At 35.2% G+C, this 18349-nt stretch overlaps 1 protein-coding gene across 1 annotated transcript; it reads left to right on the top strand.

The window, feature by feature from the left end:
• The first annotated feature begins 3661 nt into the window (after positions 1-3661).
• On the top strand, positions 3662-4420 carry LOC139193340 (LRR receptor-like serine/threonine-protein kinase ERL2). Its single transcript, XM_070816333.1, has 3 exons — positions 3662-3993; positions 4087-4229; positions 4335-4420. The coding sequence occupies exons 1-3, from the start codon at positions 3662-3664 to the stop codon at positions 4418-4420; spliced, it is 561 nt and encodes a 186-aa protein (XP_070672434.1).
• Positions 4421-18349: the final 13929 nt, after the last annotated feature.

Raw genomic sequence — 18349 nt, 5'->3', positions numbered from 1 at the left:
CAACTTGGCTCGAAATTGCTGGAACGAAAGGGCATTTTCATCTTTCCGCTTTGGGTTGTAAGATATTTTTGAAAGGGTTACTATTTGAGTCTTAAATGGTGTGCCAAGTGGGGCCCATTTCCCCCTTTCCCCCTCACACAACTTATGGACCTCTTTCTTCCTTGTCCCTCTCTCTCTCTCTCTCTCTCTCTCTCTCTCTCTCTCTCTCTCTCTCTCTCTCATAGTGGTATTATGTGTGTGTGTGAAGAATAGATAGGGCTTAGCTCATCCACCCTTTTCTGGTTTTAGCATTTTACTCTCGTTCTCTCTTTCTTCTCACTACTAGAAATTTCGACTTTTTTGACAAATTAGTTTGTTGGCAAAAATCAAATTTTGTCTGCGAAGAGTCTTTCTCAACGAAGGTCATTTCAAATTTTCCCGATGATTTTTGATATTTCCTCAACTCAGTTTTAAGACAACAAATCTCAACCGTCTAACTATCCCATCGTCACGATAACTTTGCGACAAAATAATTTGTTGGCAAAGTATTTGTCGGTTGCGACAAAAAATTTCATTAGCAAAGGGTGTTTCAAGCCTACAAAATGCATCTTTTAGCCAACAAGAGATGTCGTCGGCAAATATATTTCGTCGGCACAGTCTTGCACCAACGACAAAATTAATTTCATCGGCTGAGACTTTTAATCTATTAAAAAAAAAAAATTGAAAAATACAAAAATTGTTCAAAGATAATGCTTCATTGATAGGTAATACAAAATGTATAAGTACAGTGGTTATACAAAAGTATTCTATTATACAATAAAACTATCCTATCCTACTCTCATTCCTCCCTCACCATCAACTTAGCGATATCCTACAAAAATAATACAAGTGGCAATTATTATATATGACAACATAAGAAAAAGCATCCTCAGCAAGCATGAAGAAAACACATTCAATAGAAGTCACTTTGAAAGCTTAACCAATTTGTCAACAATACACCATGAACGTTGCAATAGTAAACTGAACCGCTCTTGAGAACAGGATTACTTGTGCAACACAAAACACATAGTTACAGCTCTCCCAACATTGTACATGTTACCACATCTACATATGAGTTGAGTAACAACTACATATGCTGGATTATTCAAAAGATTTGCAAACAACATGGAGTTTAGAATGGTTTAGAGAGATCCTGGCAAATAGCTAACATTGTACACGTTACCTATCAATTTGAAGAAGGCATCACTTGCATAAACTATAGGCATGTCTGGTAAGTGCGGATCAGCTGGATCTCTTCCCACAAACTAATATGGCCGTTCACTCCAGACAAGATGTTATTAATCGCAGTTACAACTCTCGTTTTCTCTACATCACTTGCCTCGCACGATTCTTCGATGTCGGATCCTGCGTGTTACATAGTAAACTAAGACTCAACCACAACACAAATTTGGTCACAATAAAAAACCAGAAACCGCGATCAACATAGATAGAACACCAAAAGGAATGTAATTTAACATTAACATCACAACCAATCATAGATACCAGGAAACCACAATTGAAAAAGTAATATATTACAACATTACTTGGAACAAAAAATTAAGATGTGGCATTACACGAACCTCTACTATCAGCATCATCTAGTGCAGATTCCAAAACCTTCGCCCTGTTCCTCAATCCCTTCCACAAAACATTCGCCGCTCTGTGTTCGATTTAGTCCCAAATAACATGTGGGGATTAGGAAATGGATCAGCAATCAAAATTAACGACCCTAATTGTCGTATACACCAAGTCCTGCAACTTAAAAAGTTAAATTAAATTTTCCAACTTAAAACCCTAAATTAAATCCTACAAATTGAACTGGCAGACGTAGTAGAATTAGAGAGGAGAAGGAAGATAATCACTTAAAGATATCACTGACCTTCGAGTTCTTGGCAGCTTTGATGGGTTTTTTTTTTCATCCACCCTTATAAACATAACACACAATAGGCTTGCAACCTAATACAAATTCAAGCCCACAAATTCCATTTCAATTTTGACAAAACAAATCGAAAAACAAAATTGAAAACCCCAAATGAATTACAGAGACAACTGATGGGTTTATGCATCAGAACTTGAATTGAAGAGGACAATTAGAAGGGAAAAAAAAAAACCCTTTTTGAGTGCTTTGAATTTGACAACAGTTTTGATCTCCAGCGGAATGAGGCAGTCGGTCTACCTGTGTATTTGTAGCGACGAGGGAAAGGGAGAGGGACTAGGTTTGGCATTGAAGTGCTTTTGAAAAAAGTGGGTGTCAAGAAAAGCCGTGAGCTTTTTTATGTTTCGTAAACATTCAACTTCAGCTTTTTTCGCAGTTTTGAGTGAAAAAAAAGTCAAAAACACAAAGCCGCAAAACCCAGCTTTGAAAAACCAACTTTTTTTGCTTGCCCAGCTTTTGTGCAAACCGATTTCGCAAGAGATGCTAAGGCCTTTAATGAAATTTTCCAATACACAAAATGGCCTTTAGCAACTAAATACATTATACATTATACCCGTCAACTTCGTTGCCAACCCCGCCACATCTCTCTTTGGTCCTCTCTTACTCTGAACTTCTTCGGATTTCTGGGATAGGAGCGGCGAGAGGTTGAGAGAGACAAAGAGAGAAAGATGAGAGACGGAGTGGGCGGCGGAAGAGGAAAGAAAATACAAGTTTTGCAAAATAGGAGAACCGAACCTTGGAGAAGAAAATAGAATAAAAACTTATGATTCCATAATAAAAGAAAAGATAAAGAGTAATAGTTGTATAGTAAATAGATATTATAAATGTTGGATTATATGTTGAACGTTGGATTATGATTTCTTGCTAAACCTTGGATTATGATTTTATGTTAAACGTTGAATTATATGTTTAAGATAAAGTTTATAAATATTTTTCTTTTAAAAATAAAGTATATTTAGTAATTCATCTTTATTTCTTAAGAAAATTAATTTAATGGCACATCTAGTATTAAACCCTTTTTTGTCATTTCACACAGTCATAGCTGTTTTACATAAAAGTTTACCAAACACTACAATACTGCCTTTTTTTTCCAAAAACACTTTTACAAAAAAGTTTACCAAACACTCAGCTGCTTTATTTCACAACTGCTTATTCTCACAGCACAGCAGAAGCAGTTTTTTTTCAAAACACATCAGTACCAAACCCGCCCGGAGAGGGAGAGGGAGTGGGACGGAGAGAAACAATCGCTTCATGTTTGACTAAAGTGCTTAATTCTTTTCCTTTTTTATTCTAACTTTGAGCTTCTAATTTGAAACCGCGTTTTTATTTCGTGCCTCATTGTTGGTTAATAGTTTTTTCCCTCAGCCGAAGAAATACTTTTTGTTGCCCTGAAATCGTCATCTAGCATTCTAAGACAGCAGAAAAGGACAGTTTACCCATCATAATTAAATTCGTTGGGACATTGCATTTATGCCGACAAAATGATTGTCTGTTAACATTCAAATTTTCTAGCTAAAATTGATGCTATAAATTGATTTTGGCTTGCATATTTAGCCGATAAATTAAAATTTTAGTCTGTAAAGGACTCTTGTGCGAACAAAATTTTGCTTTGTCGACTTAGAATTTGTCGGCAAAATAATATTTTCTAGTAGTGTCTTCTCCAACGTCTCTTTCTGCAACTTGGGTTCTACGAAATTGCGAAGCTTTATGCAGATTAATGGAGAGAAGGGTTTTGTGGAGGAAGAAGACGGAGCTCGTCTTCTGCTTTGGATTAGCTTTAATGGTGGTTCTCTTTCCTCCCAGCTCCCTACTCAACAGCGAAGGAAAGGCTTGATGTCAATTAAGGCGTCCTTCAGCAACATCGCTAACGTGTTGCTCAACTGGAATGATGTCTATGACAACGATTTCTGCTCTTGGGGTGGGGTTTTCTGCAACAATGTCAGCCTCTTTGTGGCCTCCTTGAATCTGTCTAATCTGAACCTCGACGGAGAGATTTTACCAACCATCGGAGACTTGGGGAACTTGGAATACATAGACTTGTAAAGGAAAAAGCTGATCGGTCAAATCCCCGACGAGATTAGCAACTATGCTTCTCTCATACATCTGGATTTGTCTGACAATCTTTTGTATAGAGACATACCATTCTCCGTGTCGAAGCCTAAGAAGCTGGAACTTTTAAATTTGAAGAACAATCAGCTAACTGGTCTTATCCCTACGACTCTCACGCAAATTCTGAACCTTAAAGCTCTTGATCTTGCTCAGAATAAGCTTACTGGTGAGATTCCAAGGCTAATATATTAGAATGAAGTATTGCAGTACCTTGGATTGCGCGGAAACTCATTAACTGGATCACTGTCACCTGATATGTGTCAATTAACAGGCTTGTGGTACTTGGACGTTAGAGGCAATAATCTGACTGGCACAATCTCATACAACATTGGAAATTGCACAGCTTTGAGATCCTAGATATATCGTATAATCAGATTACATGGGAAATTCCATACAATATTGGGTTTTTGCAAGTGTCTACTCTGTGCAATTGTTTATGGCATTTCCATCTTCGCTAGTTTGCAAGGCTATTCGACAACGGAGTAAGGTGAGTGGACCCCTTCCAAAATGTATGTTTTTATTATTAGAAATGCATATATGAAAAGCATGATTTTGTGAATACGTTTTATGAAACGTTTATGAGTAAATTAGTTTCACGCTTTATGAATTATCATGCTTTATCGACTTTACGTTCTTTGTGGTATATATGATTAATGACTATATACCTACTTGTGAACATGGTTTTACGATATGACGTTTTAGTTACTGAGCTACGTTTAAGATAGATAGATATATATATATTAGAAATATTATGTTTATGTTTATGTACTTATTTAGTAATTATTCGAACGATACTACATACGAACGAATGATACTGCCTACGGGCGAATGATATCTCTATATGGCTTTGGTCGGGGGATGTAGGGGCCTACAAGTCGAATGATATCTATATATGGCTTCAGTCGGGTGATGTAGGGGCCTACAGGTCGAATGATACTTATATTAGCTTCGGTCGGGCGTAGGTTAGTGGCTTCGGCCGGGAGATATATGATATAGCTTCAGCCGGGCGTAGGTTGGTGGCTTCGGCCGAGAGATATATGATATGGCTTCGGCTGGGCGTTTGGTTGGTGCTTACAGGTGGGAGATATATGTTCTGCCTACGAGTGTATAATCTGCCTACGGGTGAATAACCTGCCTACAAGCGCATGATGTAAAACCTTCGGATGAATGAAGAAGTGTTCTATATGCCTTCGGGTGAATGAAATATTATATATACATATATGCCTTATATATATATATATATATATATACCACTATGTAGCACATTATATACGAGATATGTTTTATGAAAGGTTTTATGGCATGTTAGGGTTTTCGGAAAACCTATTACATATTATACTACTGAGTTTTCATAAACTTTGGGGGTTTGTACGTTGATGAATAATTGTTTTAGTATTACTTATATATAACTTGGTCCACTCATGTTTTGTTTTGCGCCCCCTCAGGAATTAGAATCGAGGCGTACAATCCAGACATCAAGGCACTCCTGCATCGGCATTTTCAAGTCCTCTCAATATAGGACCCATTTATTTGCTTATTTAATTTTATATTATTCCTTTTTAGTGTCTAAGATTAGTTGTATGCTCTGAACACATTCCACAATTGCATATTCATTATAATTAAATTTACAAGTTTTTTTATGTTGGTTAATTGTTTCTAGTTCTCATGCATCCTAATATGGTTTCATCATCTTTGGGTGTCGGTCAGCATGTGCATACCTTGGTGTTTGGTGAATATCAGGGTCGGGCGTGTCAATTTGGTATCAGAGCGTGGTTTTTTCAAAGCATACTTAGGATCTTCTGTTACGGTAGTAGTGTGTTGGCCATGACATCATTTGGTGGATGTCACGATTTCCAGATTTGTTGTCTTTCAGCACGGTCATGCAACCCTCATTCTACGTGAATAATCACATCCTATTGAAGAATAAGAAATTTTGTGTCGGGATTGTGCCTCAACAGTGACCAAATGGATCGTTAGACGACTTTTAACATCGGACCAATACTCTGCAACATGAGTTCCTTAGGAATTGTGGGCAGAGTCAAATCTACATATAAGTGTTTGGAAACAGAAAGTTTTTATTGGTATGAGTTGGTTATGACCAACTGGAGAACCGAAACGGTGATGCTACTCTGCAACATGCGTTCCTTAGGAATTGCAAGCAGAGTTGTATCTACCCAAGAGTGTGGTGAAACGAATGGTTTGAATTTGGAAGACCTGAATTGGTGATGTCAATCTGCAACATGCGTTCCTTATGAATGGCGAGCAGAGTCATGTCTATATGAAAAATATTCGAAGCATTCGAAGTGTGTGTTGGAGAAGGCGAGTAAGCACTAGGTATTTCGAAGTTTAGTAAGTGTTAGTTGGTGGGATCAAATCAGTGTCCTCAGACTCGTTCTCGCTGAAGAAATGGTGTGGATCCTTAGAACAATTCTTGGCGATTGTTCTATCGATAACCTTCTTGCTTACTCCAACCACGAAGTTAGATTCGTTAAATATCGATTGTTAGTTGTACGTCAAATTCTTCGAACGTTGTTTTTGTCTAGAGTAGATACTTTTCTTGGGAGTTTCTTTGGTAGCAGAAGTTATTTTTACCAAAACCAAGGTTATGACAGTTGGAAATCGAGAATCTTCTCGAGTGTCGTGAATTATGAAATATCATTGGTCTTGTTGATTTCTATCAACAATTACCAACGATTCTTTGACCAAAACCCAAACCCTCATCTTTGACTAGGGAATAAATTAGTTTCGTTCGAGATGTTGTCTCACCCTACCATTGTTTAAATACTCTTCGATGACACCAATAAATTTCAAATTTATCGATGATATTTTATTGAAGGTGTCGTTGTACACTGAGGCAGCATATTGGGTGATGCTTTTACTTTTCGACGGTTGGGACCACCTGATGCGAACCGTCTTATTTCCAACCTAGGGTTTACAGTTATTGTCCTGACTTGAAAATTTAATAACATCCTCACTGTGGTAAAACGCGTAAGATCTTTATCAACCTCGCAAAACTTCGTACTTAGACTCTCAATCAAAATGAGCTAAGTGTCTGGCAACGGTGATTGATAAAGCATATAAATATCTACGACTGCACCATCATGTACCACCCCGATTAAGCAAGCGTAATTGTTGAACACCTCAATAGAAAGACACATCGATACCCGAATATTCTTCAATCAGTTATATTTCCCCTTGTAAAAAACTCTTGGATACTTTGCGACATGACTATGGATCATCAAGAAATCAAGTTAGCTAATTTCCAAGTTCAACCATTTTGAGTTGTTACTACCCAATCAAGCTAGGTACTTGTATGAACTCAAGCATCAGAGTTGTATATTTAAATCCAGATACCTTGTACTCTAGATTTAATGGACTTGTTTTGACCCTCAAATCCTAGAGTGTTCTTTTAGCCTTCTCGACGTGGTTTCTTGCTTAATTAGTGAGGAATTCACGATAGATCGACTCGGCGGATGCGTGCGCCAAGTTTCATATCGATGCTAGTAGGAATATTTGGAGCATAACCTTCTAGCCAACCTACCAGACTTATCAAGAAGAGTTTCATGTGGCCTTGAGGTTTGAGCCATCTTTTAGTAAGGGATTAGGGAAGGTAGTAATATAGGTGGTCAACAAATTGCATCATCAATCACTATCTTCACGTAGGAATGAATAGCCACCTCATATTATCTTGCTACAATTCATAGGCATCATATTGTACTCTAGTAGTTCTTTTCCAACGAAGTAGTCCGAGTGATGCGATGACCACGGTCAGCCACGAAAGACATGTTTACGATATGTGTTCGCCTCTATGCATCTTTCGACTACTTCACTCCAGGACCTTATTGTTCGTGATGCGTGTTTCACCTCTAAGTTTTGTGAAGTTTGCATAAAGATCTTGAGTACTAAGTTATTGATTTGTTCGCATTTTTATTTGCAGGCTGTTGGACAATCTTGAACGAACTATCTAGATCTTGAAAGACGTGTTGCGTTCTTTTGATTTGTGGTTTCTGAATGATTATAGTTTGCACCAATCTCTTTTGGAGTAATTATGACGATAGTTTTATTTTCAATTTGTGTATGGCACTATTTAAGACTTGGTTTGATAGATTTTATTAGCAACACTGGTTGGACAGTGGAATTCTGCGAATTGGTTTTCGGATATTTGATTTTATGATTTGAGAAACTGTGTGCTTGTGTTGTTGTTGACTTCGGGTTGGAAAAATTGGTATGTTTGCACCCTTAGGAAATTACTACTTGCTTATCGAGACAACCATGTGTTGTCGATATTGTGGGCGGCCGATTGTAATATCGATGGCATATTCATTGGGTTTGTTAAGCAAGTGGGTAGGTAGACCCGTTTACGATAGTTGTTACTATTTAGTTATTGTTGGGGCTCAACCCAAAGACACACACCTGTTTTCGGAGTACATGACGTTATGAATGCTTAGGCGAGACCCACTTTCATTTTTGGTTTTGGTTTTCAATACAAGTATTTTAACTTGCCTTATTTTAGTTAGATATTTGTATTTTGACGTTATCCTACTATACGTACATATTTTTGACCTTATGTCATTATAAATTTTTTACTTTATATCGTTATAAAGTATGTTTTCTATTTTTATACTGATGGGAAAAGAAAGTAGGAGCTTGGAGGCATGAAAGAGGATTTTGCAACCCACTCGCGACGGTGTGGCATTTTCCCTTTTATGCAACCGCTATGACTTGATTTCTTCCTTATATATATTTTTTTCTTCCTACCTTCGAGTTTTTACCTTTGTAAGTAATTTCAAATTTCGGGATGAAATTTTCTTTAACGGGAGTAGATTGTAAAAACCCGTCCCGAAATTAAAGGAATGGAAGGGCATTTTCATCTTTCCACTTTGGGTTGTAAGATATTTTTGAAAAGGTTACTATTTGAGTCTTAAATGGTGTGCCAAGTGGGGCCCACTTTCCTCTTTTATCCCCCTTCCAATGCCTTTCCTTTCCACCTTAAACAACTCACGGACCTCTCTTTTCCTTGTCTCTCACCTCTATTCTCTACAACTCTATCTTTGTCTTTGTCTCTCTTTCTGATAGTGGTATTATGTGTGAGTGTGAAGAACATAGAGGGCTTAGCTCATCCACCCTCTTTTGGTTTTAGCATTTTATTTTCGTTCTCCTCTTCTTTCTTCTTCAACGTCTCTTTCTGCGACTTGGGTTCTGTGAAATTGCAAAGCTTTGTGGAGATTAATGGAGATAAGGGTTTTATGGAAGAAGAAGACGGAGCTCGTCTCCTACTTTGGGTTAGCTTTAATGGCGGTTCTCTTTCCTCTCGGTTCCCTACTCAACGACGAAGGAAATGCATTGATGTCAATTAAGGCGTCGTTCAGCAACATCGCTAACATGTTGCTCGACTGGAACGATGCCCATGACGATAATTTCTATTCTTGGCATGGGGTTTTCTGCGACAATGTCAGCCTCTCTGTGCCCTCCTTGAATCTGTCTAATCTAAACCTCGGTGGAGAGATTTTGCCAGCCATCAGAGACTTGGGGAACTTGGAATACATAGACTTGTAAGGGAATAAGCTGACCGGTCAAATCCCCGATGAGATTTGCAACTATGCTTCTCTCATACATTTGAAGTTGTCTAACAATCTTTTGTATAAAGACATACCATTCTCTATGTCGAAGCTTAAGAAGCTGGAGCTTTTAAATTTAAAGAACAATCAGTTGACTGGTCATATCCCTACAACTCTCACGCAAATTCTGAACCTTAAAACTCTTGATCTTGCTCAGATTAAGCTTACTAGTGAGATTCCAAGGCTAATATATTGGAATGAAGTATTGCAGTACCTTGGATTGCGCATAAACTCATTAACCGGATCACTGTCATCTGATATGTGTCAATTAACAAGCTTGTGGTACTTTGACGTTAGAGGCAATAATCTGACTGGCACGATCCCAGACAACATTGGAAATTGCACAAGCTATGAGATCCTGGATATATTGTCAGTGTTCTAAAAAACGGCCTAAGCGCTAAGCGAAGGGTGGCCGAGGTGTTTTCTTGCAAAACGGTGGGAAAAAACGGATGGGCTCTAGGCGAAGCTAGGAGGTTTTTCTTTTTTTTTTTTTTTTTTTTTTTTGAAATTGAAAGAAAATAAAAATCCTATCTTTATTCTAACTTTCTAAGTTCTTGTTCCCTACATGCACCTATGTTTATACCTTGAAATTTTGTTGATTTATAGAATAGGTGTGTATCAACTTAAATTCCGGGATGTTAAGGACAATTACTATATTTCCTTATTTTCCTCCTATTTTGCATTTTATGTGGTTTTAAATTGTGAACTTGTTGTGCATGTGTTATCCTACAATACTCTTCACTATGGTTATATGATATGTATGCTTAATATGTTTTTAAATTTTGGACTTGTTGGATACTCTTTTTGCATTTATTGTTCTTTTATTATTTTATCCTTAGATTTCATAAGTATAATTTTTTGTAACTGTCAATATACACTTATTTACAAGAAATTTACCTAAATCCGCCTACGCGCTAACCCGCCGCCCGACTAGCGCCTAACGTTTTTTAGAACCTTGTATATCGTATAATCATATCACATGGGAAATTCCATACAATATTGGGTTTTTGCAAGTGGCTACGGCATTTCCGTCTTCGCTAGTTTGCACGGCTTTTCGACGATGGAGTAATGTGAGTAGACCCCTTCCAAAATGCATGTTTTTATTATTAGAAATGCATACATGAAAAACATGATTTTGTGACTACGTTTTATGAAACGTTTATGAGTAAATTAGTTTCACGCTTTATGAGTTATCATGCTTTATCGACTTTATGTTCTTTGTGGTATATATGATTGATGACTATATACGTACTTGTGAACGTGGTTTTACGATATAACGTTTTAGTTATTGAGCTACGTTTGAGATATATATATATATATATATATATATATATATTATGTTTATGTTTATGTACTTATTTAGTAATTATTCGAACGATACTGTGTATGGGCGAATGATACTACCTACGGGCAAATGATATCTCTATATGGCTTCGGTCAAGTGATGTAGAGGCCTACGGGTCGAATGATATATATATATATATATGGCTTCGATTGGGTGATGTAGGGGCCTACGGGTCAAATGATACTTATATTGGCTTCGGCCGAGTGTTTGGTTGGTGCTTACGGGCAGGAGATATATGTTCTACCTACGAGCGTATGTTCTGCCTACGGGCGTATGATCTGCCTACAAACACGTGATGTAGAACCTTCGGATGAATGAATAGGTGTTCTATATGCCTTCAGGCGAATGAAATATTATATATACGTATATGCCTTATATATATACCATTATTTAGCACATTATATACGATGTATGTTTAATGAAAGGTTTTATGGCATGTTTGGGGTTTCGGAAAACCTATCACATATTATACTATTGAGTTTTCATAAACTTTGGGGGTTAGTACGTTGATGAATAACTGTTTCAGTATTACTTATATATAATTTAGTCTACTCATGTTTTATTTTGTGCCCCCTCAAGACTTAGAATCCAGGCGTACAATCCCAGCATCAAGGCACTCCCGCATCGACATCTTCGAGTCCTCTTAGTGTAGGACCCATCTCTTTGCTTATTCAATTTTATATTATTCCTTTTTAGTGTCTATGATTAGTTGTATGCTCTGAACACGTTCCACAATTGCATATTCATTAGGGTTCTTTAGATATAAGTCCATGCAATACTTATTTTCTTGACAAAAACCCATCTCATTTTAAACATCCAAATAAAACCCAAATTTGAAATAAACTGCCATGTAAACAAATAAATACCTATTATTTTCAAAATATTTACAATTGTGCCACAACACCCTAATTATGTTGATGAATTTAATTATCCACCATAATTATGGCAAATAAGTGCTTTATTATTACAAAAGTATCTATTTTATACTTATTTTGCATGTATACATTAGGCACATTTTGTTATTATTATATCTGTGTGAAATAAATTACTTATATTTTTAAGTAGAATATAGGTAATTAATTAACTTTGAATCAATTGGCTGAAAACATCCTTTTATTTTGTAGGTAAATAATTTTGCATGTATTATTACATATATTAGGCACATTTGTTATTATTATGTGTTGTTTGCAATCAATCAACATTCATTTATTATGTAGGTAAATTACAAAAGTATCTACTTTATACTTGTCTTACCATCATGTGTTCCATTTCATATATATTTGTTTGACAATCATTGTAGGTAAATTATTTTGCATGTATACATTATGCACTTTTTGTTATATATTATTATGTGTTGTTTGCAATCAATCAACATTTTTATTTATCTTGTAGGTAAATTATTTTGCATGTATTATTACATATGTTAATTATTATTATTATTATTATATGTGTGTGTGTATGCAAATAACTTAAACTTTTGAATGAAACAATATTTATTTATTTTGTAGGTAAATTATTTTGTATGTATTATTTTACCTGGAACTTATATTGTTATTTTATATATGTAAAATATCGGTAATTTTGAATAAAAAAACATTTGTATATTTATGAAAAATACTAATTTACCTGTTACAATTATTTGAAAAGGATAAAAAAAATGCTCATTTTTACATAAATGTGAAAACAACTATATAAGGAATCAAAACTCTAATATCATGTAATTTTTGTTATTGATATGCATTGAAATCATAACACTAAAATTTTTCTTTTCCAAATCTGCATAAACATTTCAAAAAGTTTAATTGAATGAAATAATATAAAATAAATGTAGATAACAAGTAATAGACCCAAAGTCAATGATATTAGAGGTAATTTAGACATCCAAAAATACCAATTTTGCCAAGTCATACTTAATTATGGATATTGCTTAGTTGGAGCCTAGTCATTGGGTTTTTATTAGAAAATTTTACAATTGTGGGTTTTAGTTAATGAAAATTGAATTCCAATGGGTATTCTCATATTTTCAGTATTCATTATAATTAAATTTGCAAGTTTTTTTTATGTCGGTTAATTATTTCTAGTTCTCTTGCATCCTAATATGGCTTCCTCACCTTCGGGTGTCAGTCAACACGTGTCTACCATGGTGTTTAGTGAATATCAAGGTTGGGTGTGTCAACATTAAACAATATTAAACAACATTAAATAACATTAAACAACATGAAAATTATACAACATAAAAAAATACATTTAACAACATGAAACTTAAACAACATTTTTAAAAACATTGAACAACATAAAACTTAAATGCCTACTCCATGTTGACGTCAGCTAGTTGTTGGATTTGAATCTAAATTTTTTTTTTGGCCAAATTTTTTTAAAAAATATTAAAAAATTCTCATTTTTTTCCTATAAATTTAAGTTGTAGTTTTTAAAAGTTTTTAAATATAAGTTGTAGTTTTTAAATTTAAGTTGTTGTTTTTAAATTTAAATAATAAATTATGTTTGGCCCTATGTGTTACATCCTGGCCCGGGCCCCACCACATCCCGGGCTCAACTCCACTGTAGCACAATATTGTCCACTTTGGGCCCCGACCACGCCCTTACAGTTTTGTTTCTGGGAACTCACACGAGAACTTCCCAGTGGGTCACCCATCTTGGGATTGTTCTCGCATGAACTCACTTAACTTCAGAGTTCCGATAGAACCCGAAGCCAGTGAGCTCCCAGAATGCCTCATGCTAGGTAAAGATGAGAATATACATATAAGGCTTACATGATCCACTCCCCTGGGTTATGTGGGATGTTACACTATGGCCCTTTGACCCTCGGTTGGAGATGGTTTTTTGTGACAAGGCTAAAACAAGCCTTATAACCATTTGGCCCTCGGTTGGAGATTGGAAGAAATATGGTCATGCACTGTTCATTAAAATATTAATTTCTTGGAGGGCCAGAGGGGCTAAAACGAGCCCTCTGACCCTCCTTCGGTTGGAGATGGCCTAAGAAAAAGAAGAGGATATGAAACCTAATTCCTCTAAAGTCGAACCTAAAAGTCTTAGCTTGAAAAACAGAACAAGCAAACATAAGGAGAATATGATAAGTACATGGTACCCCTAATATGATTGAGGAATGTGATATTGACATCCTAGTCATTATCAATATCAGCAAACATAATTAAATTGAACAAACCGATGGAAGAAGATTCTCTTCGGATCCACTTTGTGGGGATCTTAAGGATCTCCACATTCTAACCGTTCATTGTACATCGTGCGGCCAATTTTTTTCATATACTATTTTAAATAAAAAAGCAAATGATTTCTAATTGTATAATGCACGATGAATGACTAAGATATGAGGATTCCTATGATCCCCACAATTTGGATCCGGATGGGATCCAAATCCCAAACGGATGTCCAACTTTATTTGGCACTTGCTTGTTCTAATACAATAATCTCATTAAAATAATTATAAAATCATGGCTATCATTAGATCAACAGCTAATTTGGTTCGATAAATCTCTGGATATAATCACAAATCTTATTCTTACGGATAGTACAATCTTGTAAATTTTTAGAGGATTGTGGGACGCTCTTTCCTCTTTAACAGGGTTGAAATTCCTGATAATGTTTTACTAGGGCCCAAAATAAATCCACCATATCCTCCCATATATATTTATTCTTTTTTTTATATCAATAAATATCGTATCTTTCTAAAAATAAAGCATGGCTATCATGATTATTTAAAGTAAACAACATGCTTATTAGTCTTAATGTCACACTTACATCAATAATTATACCAACACAACACCATTACCAACTTACACAACACTTAAATAGTTTCATCGTGATATAAACTTGTTTTCTTTTGATTGAGAAATTAGAAAATAAAGATTTGAGCATCATAGACATGAGGTGTATTCTCAATCACTCAAGTTATAATAGACATGAGGTGTGCTCTCAATCACTCAAGTTATAAAGTCAACGACCAGGTTTAAAACTATAAAACAAGTCTACGATTATTTTTCCGCCTGCGATCTTCTAGAATTGTTTGGGATACCATAATATTTAAACAAAAAGAAGATGAAAACTCAGAAAAATAATAATCTTTTCACATGCGTTCAACTAATCGTCTCGAGCTTTCTTTTTTCTTGTTTTTCTTTTCCAGGCAACATGTGGTGCATGACCACAGAAGAACAGCACAGAGGCAAAAGGGATGTGAAACTATGAAGAAAGCAGAAATATTTTGGCCCACTTTTGATCAGATCACAACAACTGTCATATCTATCTATATCTTCCATTCAACTTGATCGATCAGCCCTTGAATTATTTACTGTACATATTATATATGTATGTATCGTACTTTACATATTATAAATGTATATATTGTAGACATTGATATTTCGGCGATCAACTAATTAAAATTTGAACGTTTGATTAGTGAAAGCTCATTGGTCCAATTCAAGATCAAACATCAACGGTCTTAGAATAAATCTTAAGTCTGATTCAAGATTGTTCATTACCCTTAGGTCAAATTCTACTTTGGAGATCGAATTAGAGGAATATTCTTATAAAATAATAAGCCACAGAGATTGTAACCTTAACCACTGCACTAACATAAAAAATTATTTTATACACGCGTTCTCATTTTATTATTTTCGCCTTTAGATATATATGTGTTTGTATATATGAGCTTGACTTTGAAGCTTTTTGTAACATCGAGTAATTGAGTGGCAGTCTAACTGTCTAAGGCAACCTTATCAGGATGGTACTGGCTGAAACATGACTGCAGGTTTCCAGGTTACAATCTGAGCTAGCTGCAAAAACCTACAGATCGATAGAATCCACTTGTAATGCATGTTGCAATCCGATCTGGATATGGTTTCTGTGATTTTGTTGTAAGGTATTTGGTTGCGGTGGTATCTATAGTGTGGCACTTTTTGACGTGATACGAGATCAGGTTTTGGTGTTAACCCTAGACCTTTTTTTCTTTTTTTTTTTTTTTGCAAAACCCTAGACCATATATAACTTGTATTGTTATAGTAGCGGAGGCATGAAAATGTGGTAACGAGGGAATGATAAAGAGGTTCCTATGCAACGATGAACTTTTCATCAAACATTTTGCCTTTTACTTAAGAGTAATGTTATAGAGACCAATTTTTTTAAACCAAATGATATTTCACCAATAAAAAATAAACACGTTATATCACATCCCAGTCTCGACTCCGCTATAGCACGATATTGTCCGCTTTGGGTTTATTATTCCTTCACAGATTTGTTTTTGAGAAATCAGACGAAAAATTCCCAGTGGGTCACCCATCCTATGATTGCTCTCAACCGAACTCGCTTAACTTCGGAGTTCCGATGGAATATAAAGCCAGTGAGTTCCAAAAGGTCTCTTGCTATAGGGAGGGGAGCATGTACATATAAGGCACATCACCCCCTCTCCGTTGGTCAATGTGAGATGTTACATGTTAATCGACACTTAATTAATAATCCAAATCATCTACAACCACATCATTTGATTTGTAAATTTAGTTTAAAAAATTTGATTTCCCTAGCATTACTCTTTACTTAAAGAAAAACCCAAAAGTTAGAGTTAACTAACTCCAATAATCTCATTATAACTCCACCACACTATTGGTTTTTGTGATTTTGTTGTAATGTAATTGGCTGCGGTGATGCACGTTACAACTTTTTATATGATTTGAGATCAGGGTTTGCTGTACCTAGACCATATGTAAGATCTGGTTGGAAAGTAAGAAGTCCCTTTTGACATTTCTTCATTTGCAAAGAATTTTTTGTAGTAGTGGAGGTGTAAATTTATGATAACGAGGCCATTTAAAGAGGCTTTTATACAACAATGAATTTTATAAGGCATTTCATCAAACATTTTTCCTTTTACTTTAAAGAAGAACTTTAGAATTAACTAGCTCCGATAATCACACTAAAACTCTGCCGCTGTCGGGTTGTCAAGTTTGTTAGTACGAAACGAGTACGCGAGTCGTAATTTGAAAGCTCTAACAACAGCTTGGAGTGTTTTCAATGGCTCTTCATCCGTTGCAAAGCAACGAATCGATGTGGTAGGACAATCACTAGAAGGCCACCCGTCATGTTTATGTGATGCTGGGGTCACAGACACAATCATTTCCCATGCGAGGCCTCATTAATTGGATTTGGATCCCATTCAGATTCAAATTGTAGGATCTTAGGAATCCTCACATCTTAGTTATTCATCGTGCATCGTACGGTTAAAAATTATTTGATTTTTTTTTATCTCAAATTAAACACAAATAGTACCTGACGAAAACTGACCGCACGATATATGATGAACAATTAAGATGTGAGAATCCTTAGAATCCCCACAAAGTGAATCCAGAGACGATCCTCTTCCTCATTAATTTTCTTAAGTTTCCATTGGCCAATTATCCTACATTTTATTTATTTTTTATGGAAAATTATAATTTTTTTGTCAAATAAAAAAAGTTATTATTAACACTCTAAAATTATATACCAAATACTTTATAAAATTTGGTATTAGGGTTATTCAGTGCGCTCACTTTTGGGCCTCTTCGGGTGGGCTTTGGCTTTTGGGCCGAGCCGCATCATTTGTAAACTTTGTATATTTAGGTATAAATGGGAACCTTTACTCATGTGCTGAATGCATAAGTAGCGTCTTATTTTTACCTACCCCATTTATGGGGCTGCTATCTTTGTATTGTGTATGTTTGGACTTTGTTATAAAATTCCTCCTTGACCGAAAAAAAAAAAAAAAACTTTGTAAAATGATTATTTAGTAAAATAATATTAAGATAGTAATAACAGCTTTTCTTTAATAATTAGAATTTCGTATATAAGCTCTTAAGTTTTGCTTGGTGCAAAAGAGAGGAAATGTAAATTAGGACTAAATATCATTTGTTTAGTGACACTGAGTTTCTATTTAGTAACAGAAAATACTAAATTTAAATCTCATAACTGACAAGTATTAGTGGGAAAAAATTCAAAATTAATTTATATAAATTATACGTCACCTAATTTTTCTCGTTTTTCATAATTCTATTTTAGGAAATTGTTTTGAAATGTCACATGAACTTGTTTATATTTTTCAATTTGTCATATAAACTAACATTTAAAGCACTTTGTCATACCAACTTTACAAAATCATTAATTTGTCATCTCACCCTAACTTCGTTAAGTTTTTCATCTAATATAAGTCATGTGCCTTGTACATGACTTATCTTTAGGGTTATTTAGGTCATTTTAACATCTTTTTGCAAGTTTTTCACTTTTCTTTGGTACAAAAAATGCGTACAAGTTCATATGACATTTCAA

The sequence above is a fragment of the Malus domestica genome, chromosome 17, assembly GCF_042453785.1.
Source record: "Malus domestica chromosome 17, GDT2T_hap1".
In the NCBI taxonomy this organism is placed as follows: domain Eukaryota; kingdom Viridiplantae; phylum Streptophyta; class Magnoliopsida; order Rosales; family Rosaceae; genus Malus; species Malus domestica.
Note: the sequence above shows the minus strand (reverse complement) of the source record. Positions and strands in the feature narration are given on the sequence as shown.